Source organism: Vicia villosa, linkage group LG3, assembly GCF_029867415.1.
Source record: "Vicia villosa cultivar HV-30 ecotype Madison, WI linkage group LG3, Vvil1.0, whole genome shotgun sequence".
NCBI lineage: Eukaryota > Viridiplantae > Streptophyta > Magnoliopsida > Fabales > Fabaceae > Vicia > Vicia villosa.
In genome coordinates, this window is record NC_081182.1 from 188,076,801 (window position 1) to 188,088,518 (window position 11,718).

General features: G+C 33.8%; 1 protein-coding gene and 1 long non-coding RNA gene across 3 annotated transcripts; both read left to right on the forward strand.

The window, feature by feature from the left end:
* Nucleotides 1-550: 550 nt before the first annotated feature.
* Nucleotides 551-2,906, forward strand: LOC131657022 (uncharacterized). 2 transcript variants are annotated; one of them, XM_058926539.1, is made up of 6 exons: nt 551-837; nt 961-1,016; nt 1,328-1,386; nt 1,481-1,972; nt 2,184-2,352; nt 2,447-2,906. In XM_058926539.1, the coding sequence occupies exons 1-6, from the start codon at nt 684-686 to the stop codon at nt 2,615-2,617; spliced, it is 1,101 nt and encodes a 366-aa protein (XP_058782522.1). In that variant the 5' UTR covers nt 551-683; the 3' UTR covers nt 2,618-2,906. The 2 variants fall into 2 exon arrangements, with proteins under 2 accessions (XP_058782522.1, XP_058782523.1); XM_058926540.1 differs by having other exon boundaries at nt 553-837; nt 2,459-2,894.
* A 3,933-nt stretch (nt 2,907-6,839) lies between these two features.
* LOC131657023 (uncharacterized) lies at nt 6,840-7,397 on the forward strand. Its single transcript, XR_009300437.1, has 2 exons — nt 6,840-6,979; nt 7,084-7,397. It is a non-coding gene; the product is annotated as an uncharacterized LOC131657023 (long non-coding RNA).
* The last annotated feature ends 4,321 nt before the right edge of the window (nt 7,398-11,718 follow it).

Genomic DNA, 11,718 nt, shown 5'->3' on the forward strand with positions numbered 1-11,718 from the left:
ACTTGTTGTTGGAAATTATTTGTGCCCCATATTAGTTTTTAACAGGCCCCACAATTGGCACCTAATGTACTCGTAAAAGTACACTTGTGTAACCTTACTAGCGAAGGCCAACAAGGTCTTAGTTGTATTGATTATGATTTGATGTGCGAATTGCTTGATCTCTTCCTTCCAATGTTATGACTATATATACGACTCCTAGTCTTCCATATGTTTGAAGCCAATTAACCGTTATTAATGCTCATGTTCCCTTATCTTATCTGTATCAGGTCGATTAAGATCCTTTAGTTGCTTTGATGCATGTCTCTTCCACGTTAGTGGCTAGTTTAGTTAGGCCGAATTGTCTCTTTAAATTTTGATTAAAAAAAAATCAAATTCACATTACATTTAATAAAAATATAATAAATCCAGTGTAGATGAGACAAGTGTAAAAGTTAAATTTTGATTAAAAAAAAATCAAATTCACATTACATTTAATAAAAATATAATAAATCCAGTGTAGATGATGTAGAATCTTAGATACATCTCTTTATGATAAAAAAAAACTCATCACTACAGACAATAAATCTCCAACGGTCCGAAGTCAGAAAAACGTCAACTCCGTTACTCTCATAACGGTCACATTTACCATCTTCACTACACAACCCTTCTTTCTCTCTTTCTGTCTCACCTCTCTCTGATCATCAATGGAACCCGCGAAAATCGATTGGAAGAATCTAGAATGGAACTTCGCTGTAGACGAACTCTACGAACACCTCAACGCACCCAAATACGTCGATTTCTTGTCCCTCAATCATAACATCAACAACAACGATGATGAAGCTTGGTTTTGCAAACCTGGTTCGTTTCTTTTTCTCTTTCTTTCGAGTTGATTCTCAATTGGGTTTGTTAAAGTTTCGATTTTTATTAATGGGTCTTTCGTTACTCATTTCTTGTTTTTGGTTTTTTTTGTTGTTGTTGTAGATTGCAATCACCCTAAAACAGCAGAGGATTTTCTCAGATCACCTAGCCCTTTCAAGGTTTCAATTCTTGTACTCTATGTTTCTATTTTTGTTAGCTTTGAGATCAAGATTTCTGCTTTAGCTGGTTTTTGTTTAAGATTAGCTATGAATAATGATATAACTATCGGCACCTCTGAAAAAAGATGTGTCAGTGTCGGTGTGTGAGACCGACACCAATATTTGTGATTATGTATCGTTTATTTCTTTTTTTTTTTATTTCAAATTGTTACTGATTCAACGTGTTAGTGTTAGTATCAGTGTCGTGTTTCGAGTGCTTCATATGTTAATTCTTTCTTTCTTTTTAATTCTGTGTTTTCTCTTTTATGAAGGCTAGTAGAAGTCCATTTTATTTCTCAGAAAATTTTCCAAGTAGTGACAAAAGTAAAAGGTAATTGTATCTAAACCCTTTCCCTTTTCGATTGCGATTTGAGATTATGCTGAAAGATTGAGTCACTGATATTAGAGTTTGTGTATTTCTTTAGAGATATGAAACTCAAGAGAAGGGTGCCACCTATTTCATCATCTTCTCCTCAAGATGATAAATTCAGATTCAACATAGATAGCGAAAACCAAAACCCGAATTTGGTTACTCCTCAATTCAAGTTGACGAAGGCTTTGATCAAGTCAAGTGATGAGAAGAAGAAACCAGTTGATGAAACATTGCAGGAAAACAATGCGGCGGTACCTTCATTGAAATCAACTCTTTCTGCGAAGAACTTGTTTTCGAAACGGCCTATTTTGAATCAAATCACAGAATTCTGCAATGAATTGAAGAGAATGGCAATAAGAGCTAGGGAGAGAGAAAATACTGAAAATACTGAAAATTTGAACCCAATAGAAATTAAAGAAGAAGTTGTTATGCATGAGAAGACTCCGCCGGTTAAAGCTTTGGCCGAAAGGAAACCACTGCTTGAAATGGATAAGGCTGAAAGATTGGAGGGGACGTGTGTTAAAGGAAAGTTAAACCGAAAGAAGTAAGCATTCTCTCCCCTATAATGTGTGACATCGATATATGTAATTACATTCAATTAATTATTACCGATGTCTTATTGTCAAGTTGTGTCATTTCCTTAGTGTCAAGTTGTGTCAATTGCCCCGTGTCCGTATCAGTGTTTGGGTTTAATAGGTGTCCACCGTAAGCTATCTGGTCCGAATTAGCTAACTTTTTACTCTTGTATTATGCAGAAGACCCGATGAGGCAGAAAACATGCCTATAACTCTTGACATGGAGAATGTAAGACACAAGAGGGAGAATGTTTTACAACAGATTCGAACAAATCCTCCTTCTCCTCAGTGCTTCTCCGCAGGACTCACTAAACCTAACCCTTCAAAGTGTTCCAAATCCCGGCTCATGGTATGTTCAAACTCTACAATTAAACTATTCTTATTGACCGATGATGACTTACTATTCTTATTATAATCATCATGCCGCAAACTTCATGATGAAGCTTATTATGCAGGAGAGAGGAATACTTGAAGAAGTTGAGCAAAACAAGGGAGTTGCGAAGGACTCGTTAGCACACAACAACAGCAAAAGTATTACAGTAAATGATGGAAGAGAAACCAAGGCCTTGGACATGTTTTGGTTCTTCAAGCCTTGCACAGCAATGTCAAGCTGAATTTCACTTGAAAATTTGAAATTAATCTGGCTCAAAAGTGATTATAAATTTCATTCATTCTTTCATTTGTTGTACTATATAAGAATTTGAAACTGTTGATTCATTACACTTGTACTGAACCTGAAATCTGTCAATAAATTGTCACTTACATTTGCATTGAGGAGTTTTTTACTTTGTTGAAAAAAGCCAAATTGCAATTTGCAGGCAAACACTTGCTCCATCGAAACATCTTTGTTATTGAAGACTATCTTTTCTTGCTTTCCATATATTTCAAATGCAACTAAACCACACCATCCTTAATTTGTTGGAATGCGATCATCCACTCCCAAATAAGGCTTCAAATTGCTTAAGATGGAAGACACATTCTCTTTGAAATATTATGGATACGCCAAGATAACTGCAAACCATATACAATATAACTACAAAAATGGGCACTAATAAAAAGGCGGGATATTCGCCTATACCGCACCCACCAACACATAGATGTGAATCTAGGCCAATGATACCTCTCTTCACTAAGTTGTCTTTAACAACCTACCTATTAAGAAACATTCTCCCGATTATGTTTTGTCCTATTTTACAACATCATTACCTTTTAACTCTCTTTAACCGAATACTCTTAAGCATAGTTTATGGAAGCTACATCCAAGTTATGGATATCTCTCCACCATAACGAACCTTTGTCATTGTTTAAATTCAAAAAACCATCAATCTCACCATATCTACATGTCAATACTCTATACCACATGCCAATCCTATTATGTATGATTTTCCACCCCCATTTACCAAAAAGTCCATGTTAAAAACTCTCAAATTTCTTATACCCAAGCCTCCTTCATTGATAGGATTGCAAATCCTATCCCATTTCACCTAGCTTGTATTCTTCTCATCCTCTCTCCCACTCCAAAAGAAAATTTTAAACATAGATTCAAGTTTTGAGACAAAACTTGACAGAACTTTGAAAAAAGAAAGGAAATAAACTGGAATAGCTGAAAGTACTGATTTTAGCATTACTGCACGACCACTGATGAAAAGATGTTTATCTTTCCATTTGAATAGTTTAGATCTAACCGTATCATTCACAGTTTGCCATGACTTTTTTGATCTCGGATTTGCTCCTATCGCGATTTCAAGGTAGTTGAATGAAAATTTTCCTACCTTGTAATTTAGAATATCAGCAGCTTCATTGATCTAGCAGTGGAATATGTTTATACCGATGATGCAACTCTTTTGAAAATTGACTTTTAAGCCCGACATCAACTAAAATAACTTTGAATTTGTCTTAATTATCTTGAGGTTCCTCCACTTTTTTGACCTATTATTACTGTGTTACCCATATATTGTAGATGCAAGAAAATTTCTTCTTCTTTATCAAATATGTATTCAGAGAATTTGCTCATCTCAACTGATCTTTTCACAAGAATGTTGAATCCTTCCGCTACAAGTAGGAAAAGGAAAGGAGATACGAGTTGTATAGCTTGACCACTAGAATAATCGTTATCCAATTAGAATACGTCAATTAAGTGAGTTTAGCTTAACTCTATAAATGGTGAACGAGCGATCTGGACGTATGTCCTACCTTTCTCCAAAATATTTGAATACAAGTTGTATAGCTTCGCCATTTGATACTCACCTTTTGTTAAGGAGTTATGACTAAATTTGTCTCATTGTTTTTCAATAAACAAATTAAATAGACGAGCTGGACATATGTCCTACCTTTTCCTAAGGGTTTGAATACAAGTTGTGTAGCTTAGACATTTGACACTTATATCCTTTAAAAGAAATTTAACCAATCAAACCCTTTTTTTGCCTTGGCGCGACTTCGAAAACTTTTCGTAAATGAGTAAGCTTAATCCATTTCGACGCGAACTAAACTAACGCTTCAGCCTCTAAGAGCGAGCAACAAACAATGTTTAACCGCTCAATGCGATTCAAGCATCACTCTTCAAATTCAACCAACAAATTTGTGGTTCTTTATAGAGCTCTGATTTTTCCATTGCACCTGAGAATATATAGGCACATGATTTTGAAATCCTGGCGAGCACAATAAAAAAAAACCTAAAAAAAATTTCTTTTTTTTTCCCGCCTAAATAAGTAGAAGATCACAAACTAACATCACACTTACACTCTTTCGCAAAAGTAACTAAATGGGTCCTGTTGAGTACAACGGATGTGAGGGATACTAATATCTTTATCTTGCACAAGCGACTCCCAAATCCTAATTTGGTTGCGATAAACATTTTCTTTTCTTTCGCGGGTTTTATCGATATTTTTTCTTTCCTTTGGAATAAATAAAGTTCGGCGACGACTCTATTGTATTTCGAGCATGCGGTATGCTCAGGTATTTTTTGTGCCGCGATATTACTTCACTTCAATGCTACAGGGCCCAAGGTGTCTTTTTCCCTCGTATTCTTCCATGTGGGGCTTGATTTTTAAGGTTCTTCTAGAATGAGTTACAAAGCTATTGTTATCTTGTATATCCGGATTGGGTCGGCGAAGACCTGATATTTCAATGGTCTCAAATTGGAAATTGTTACTCGAAATATATTACCTTGAATTTCATCAATAATGAAAACTGGTGTGACCACCGGTAGGTTCGTATCTGCGATAAGTAGAACTTCTTCCCCTTTCAAACGTGTTCATGCATTTGGTTTCCAGTTTTGGTGCAATATTAGAGTATTAGAAGGAATATGTGGTGTAGCCGATGAATTGCCATCGATTATACTAGCTTTGTGGATTTCAGTGGTGACAATAAGATATGATAAAATAAAATCGACATATTTGTTACTTCACGCTGTAGCGATGTACACTATGATTCACAATGATAAGTGCTTCGATCGCTAATAATTCTATGTTTGGAGCTCGGTTTGCTTTGTCGCGATCTAGTAATTTGGGTGCGATACGATGTTCATTCATCACTAATAGGTTCTTCACCTCTTGAAGAAGATGTGTTAGTCATGGATCTAGGACATAAGTTGTTACGTCAAAGACCGTGTCAATGATGGATAATTGAAGTGATCCATAGTTAGGAGGTTGATTAGGAACCTTTGGTATGATATTGGGGTAATTCTGGTACATATTTGAATTTGATCTAGAATCATCCATTTGTGGATTTTTTGCTGGAATCATAAGTCTGATGATTTAAGAAATCGAAGTTAAAATGATGCTTGATTGGATCGAGAATGATGGATATTCATGTTCGATTATGAATGCTCTTGATTTGGTGACCTGAGAATGTTACTAACTGCCGAATTGAAGAGCGAGTGTGAAATTGTGGAAATCGTAGGAATCAAAAGTCGATTCCCATAGACGGTGTCATTGTTCCATTATATAATAAAAATTGGATATAATCGGTTGGTGCAGATATGAACTGGTGGTGCTGATCTCTAATACGGTGGCGCAGGGGTAGACCTGCAAGGTTAGTACTCCAACATCCAAGTCAGTTCAAGATTCAAGTCGAGTATAATAAAAAGTGAAGTTCATAAAGTATATCTTACATTTCGTATGAGATAACTAAATACCTTGGATCACATGAAATAGATTTGAGTTGGTTTGGGCCTTAACTATATCTTTGATGGATCCAAAACAATTATGCTTTCATAAAACCTTCCATCAAATTATAGGTTTCACCTAAAAATAAATGTTGTATCCATCTAAATGTGAATAAAAACATTTCTTAATAACTTAGGAAAACTACCCAATGAATTGGCTTAGGGAGTAACTTCTCTTATAGGATTTATACATTTGAATTATCACTACATGTATTTCAATCAGTCTAAACATACATTATTACCAATCATGAACTTTTCATGTCCTCATGAACTTTTCATATCCTCCTAGAGGAATTATTATTATACTTAAAATCGAAAATATTGAATAACTATAGCCAAGTGTCATATGAAGTAATATGAAGTAATGACAACTAATGAACCATGCTTAGTAGTTAAATTTAAACCAATACACTCAATCAATGCATAAATATGTTGTCTAATAACATTACTCATCTTTTAGTAATTTTTCCTTTCTTATCATGAAAGGCTATAAAATCATGTAAATTAATAAAGAAATAATGAATTCTTATAATTTGTTAAGTTTTCTTATATACTATCTACACCAAGTATGTTAAAGGGACAAATACAAAACATTGTTGAACCTAAAAGACAATTAAAAAGGGTTTCTTTTACACCTCCATAAATATTAAATATTATTAATTGATGTAAGAAGAAGATGAGCTTTATAAACTATAAAATCATAAAACCATTTATTACATGCACAAGTAAAGAAACATGACTAGAATTGTTAAGTTTCTATGCATTATGGTTATCTTGTTTCCTCTATTTCTTGATGCATCAGATTTTGACCGTAACTACCTTTTATCTTCTATTTTTCAATTTTTCTTCTTTACTTTGTACATATGATTTGATCTCACCTTAGTTATATTATTGTGTTCTCTTTTGTTATTTCAGCCAATGTTAGATGCTCTAAAAATGATGATTGTCCCAAAGTTGCATGCTTTTATCCTTTGAGACCAATATGTCAATTCACCAAGTGTAGATGTGTTAAATCGGCCCGTGGAATATCTCCTTTGCCCACATGATAATGTGTTACCTTGCCAAATTCAAAAGAAAGAATATTCTATATGAGTAGTCATTTAATTATTATGTATGCACCCTAATAATTTGAATTTCATTTTCTTTTTGTCAAGGACCTTAATGGTATAGATTTGTATTTGAATATGATAGTAATGGAATAAAATAAGGGAGTGAAAAAAAATTATTTAGATTTTATTTTTATTTTTTTATTTTGAAGATATTGTTGTCATCTTTAATTCAGATGTATCATATTTTTTTTTTCCAAATGTGTTTTGGATTGGTCAAAGGTTCGATAAGAGAAATGTTCTATCTTCAATGTAAGACAATTCAATCATGCTTCAAAGTCTCACACTTATTGTGTCCGAGGGTTGGTCTTTTGTGTCAAATTTCAATTCAACAAAAGCGTAGGGTTTTTTTTTAAAGATTTGTTTCTAGAATATATAGTGAAAGTAAATTAAATTGAATTGAATATAATATGATGAAATATGATAATGATGAGCCTGATCTTGAATCTCCTTTATATCCTAAATTGCTCTCGTTATAACCAATTCCTATTATGTATGCTTATTGATTCGTATTTATCCCTAATTCTTTAATAAATAAACCTCTAGCCTTAACTTAATTACCTATGACTATTAATGAATTACAAATAAAACAAAGCATTTAATTATCAAGAACAATACAGTTTAAGGTGTTATTCATAAGCCTAGGTGATAATTAGCAAGAATGTTCCTATTAAGTAATACTCGTTGAAATTCCTTTCTAACAGGTAATCATATTTTAGTTTACAATTAATCAAATAATAAAGAGCATTAAGAATAGATGAGAAAAATCAAAAAAAATAAAATACTTAATTTAGGTTACAAGGTTCATCAATGATAATTACTCATCCATAGTACTGAAGAGCTTAACTATTCATAACAAAATACATTAAAAAAATTATTAATGATACAATTGAATCAGTGACGAGGAAGCTTCAACCTAGAAATTCGTTGAAATATCTTCCCCATGGCTCCTAATGTGCTTGTTGCGCTTAAAAGTGCCTTTTTGTCGACAAATTCCAAGATGTTTTGAGAAAATAAGGCTTTCCTAATAAATAGTTTAAAATGGGGGTACAAATTCTCATTTGGGCATTTGGACGTCTTTTGCTAGAAGGTTCTTTTTGCCTGCATATGCCTTGGTAGGCATCTGGATGCTCTCGAGACATGTAAATGCATTTGTACTAGATCGGGCGAATTTGAACCCTTTTAACATGGATTATGCTTGTGTTATACCCCAAAATTTGTCCACCATTTTCAAAGGTTTCTTGGCCCAAGAAGTTCCCTTAGACACCTTCAGATACTCCAGGCTATGCAAAAGTAGGGCACGCTTACCTATCTCCTAAGCGATCAACCCACAACTAGGGTTTTGATCGTCTCAAGGACAAATCAAGTTCTAAGACCTCGAGTGGACTTCATAGCTTCTTATATGTTTCAAAGAATCCTCATACTAATTTTCAAGCCTTGATTCACAAGATTACTCGGTTAATTGCTCAGAAGTCAACAGTCGATCAACTCGACCTAAAAGTCAACTATGGTCAAATTACAGTCAAAACTCTTGATTTTTGGTCAACATCAATATCTTGAAGTCACATTCATCATTTGATCAAAGGTTGATCATGATTCATCAGGAAAAGCTCAAAAATCATTAAAGGAAAAAGTTTCTAAATTAGGGTTTTAAGGAGAAAAGTCGTCCCAACTTTGACCAGCCATAACTTTCACATGGAACATCCGAAATTTCCCAACCAAAGCCTATTTTGAAGAAACTCTAAAGCCAAGGAAAAAATGCTTTATTTGGGATATATGAGCCAAAACATTATAGGTCCTTTTAAAGGTTCACAAAAAGCTATTTTTTGTCAAAGCAAATATCATCAAGATAAAATCTCCAAATGTAAAAAATCTTCCAAAGTGGCTTGTAGAGGACATCTTGAGCTTTCCAAAAAGTCCTAGAACACTTTCATAGGATAAAAATTGAGCGAGTTATGATCGTCAGAAGTTGGCAAAATTTGAGAAATGCATAAGGTTTTAATTGACAAAGTTTATGTTTTTGAGTGATGGGCCATAACTTTTGAATCACCCACGAGATTTTAAGCTTATAGAGGTCCCAATATCCAAATATTATTTATTTTATGATATTATTTCATTTATCTTTGATTTTATTCAATTTAAATCAAAATAAATCAAATAAAATCAAAATAAAATAAAATAAAATCATACAAATCATGCCATTCATTGAACCTAGACCCAATTACCTCAACAAAAGTCAATTACACGTTAAAAAAGTGCGGAAAATAGATTGAAGCTTGAATTAGAAAGTTTTCATATATTTTTCAAATCAAATATTTTTTGATTCAAAGCTTGATTTTATTTCACTTCTTTCAACCCTAATTCACCACATATATATACCTAACATTTCAGCCCTTCAAGATCACGAAACCCTAGCCACCACAAGTGTTCCAAGATTGCAAAAAAACTCAATAAACTTAAAATTCTCGTAGTCATAGTTGCAGCCTTCTTCAAGAGCAAATAGCCATCACAATCTCTTCATCAGGTAATATAGGTTGATAATTGTCCATTAACACAGGCCCCTAACATGTGGAATGATGGTCTCATGTTCATGTTACTCCATGCATCTTTTATTTTCGTTTACCATATTTTTATGTATATTAATAAAATCTAATGTTTTCAATGAGTTTGTGGTGATGTTTAAGAGGATGCGGAACCCTTAAAACCAAGCTTTCCCGTAAGAACATGAAGGTGCCATGTTTAGGGCACGATTACTATTCACGACCGTTTCCCATGATAGAGGCCGTGCCATGCCAAAATAACACTATCATTGCGTTTATCGGCCCTCATTTAATAGTTCTGGGTTGCCCTTTTGTTTTTATTTATTGAATTTCATAGGTTTTGGAAATCGTTGGTATTTGCTACGAAATGTACTTGCAGGAACCGTAGCAAATCTCTGGTTATTTTGTAGCTAAATAATATGCAGGTTTTAAGATGGAGAGGTTGAAGAAGATGGGGCGCGTGTCACTATGCAATTGGCCAGTCAAAACGTCACCCATGTATCTGGAATCTGATTGGCTGCGCGTGGGATCCCTTCGATTCAGGTGTTTTACTATTTGATATTTTGTTTTCATTCATTAAACAAGTTAACATCATAACAAGGTTGGTAACAAGGCAAAGGCAATGGACAACGAATGCGTGGGTTCGATCCTCACGCTGGTCAATTTTGATTTTATTTTCTTAATAAATGGTAACTTCCAGATCGAACGCGCTTTGGTCCATGCGCAGCTTTGATGCACCTTCAGATCCAACCCTTGGATTTCAACGGACGTGGATCTAACGAACTGGGACGAAGACTCACCGTAGGCGCACAGAAAAGAGACGTAGGGGATCATGCGCCTTGATTCTTCATTGTTTTATTGTTATTTGTTTTTTTTTGTTTGTTTTTTCATATCAATTAACTCACTAACCAATAACCAAAAATCACAAAAAAAAATTAATTAACCTCTATAATTTAAACAAATTAGTAAATTAGGTTTTGATAATTTTGAATAAAACTTTTTTTTATTTTCTTTATAATTTAATTACGTTAATAGGTTTAGGCTAATTAATTAATTAAATAACCTAATAATTAATTTTTAATTTAGGATTTAATCAAGTAGTTTTAATTTAATTTAATTTACTAATTAACCACCAATTGTTTTTTACTTTCTCTCAATTTTCTTTTCTCACCTCAAAAAAACCCGTGTATGGCGCATGTCTGTTTATCTTATTACCTTTTAGAATGTATATAGGTAAAATGTAAATATTTAAATGAGTCTCTTTATTTTTCTGTACTTTATTATCGTATATATTGTTTAGATGTATGATAGGTTGTGTATGACAAGACTAAAAATTGTTAGATAACTAAAAATACAAGATAAAATATTTGAATCCAACACACTTGCACTCACTCACCTTTAGAGTACGCCCCTCTTGGTTGCCTTCGATTATATGGTCGTGTCCCTCGAATATAGAGGTACCCATTAGCAAAAGTCCTGACGATTAAAAATCATCGCAAAGATCATAAGTCCCTCGATGACCCTCGATGTTGCCTACAAATATATGATCTAGTCCCTCGAATGGTTGCCTACGAAACGATGATTGTCCCTTCAAATTTGCTAAAGTTACCTCTACTTGTTGCCTTCAACGACCTCTGATGACCCTTCGATTGTCCTGCACATCCAATCAATAAGACTACCTACCCCAAATGGTAAGGATAGCCCTATCTCTCTTAGAAGGATAAAAAGCATAGAAAAATACTAACTTAGGGTAGTGCTCTTAATATGCTTAGCTCAATTAAAAAGCTTTTCGCACCTCTCTTTTCAAAGACTAAGGCTACGCTTTTAAGCTAAAGTCCTTAAACTTCTTTTCAAAACAAACAAACAAACATGAGCTAAGCAAATTAAGAGCCCGTAGATAACTA

What these genes read in the sequence shown, in the direction of transcription:
- LOC131657022 (XM_058926539.1), top strand. Translation starts at nt 684, where the DNA reads ATGGAACCCGCGAAAATCGATTGGAAGAATCTAGAATGGAACTTCGCT. An exon ending in AGCTTGGTTTTGCAAACCTG is followed by an intron (nt 838 to 960) that starts GTTCGTTTCTTT and finishes TTGTTGTTGTAG; the next exon opens with ATTGCAATCACCCTAAAACA. An exon ending in GGAAAGTTAAACCGAAAGAA is followed by an intron (nt 1,973 to 2,183) that starts GTAAGCATTCTC and finishes TGTATTATGCAG; the next exon opens with AAGACCCGATGAGGCAGAAA.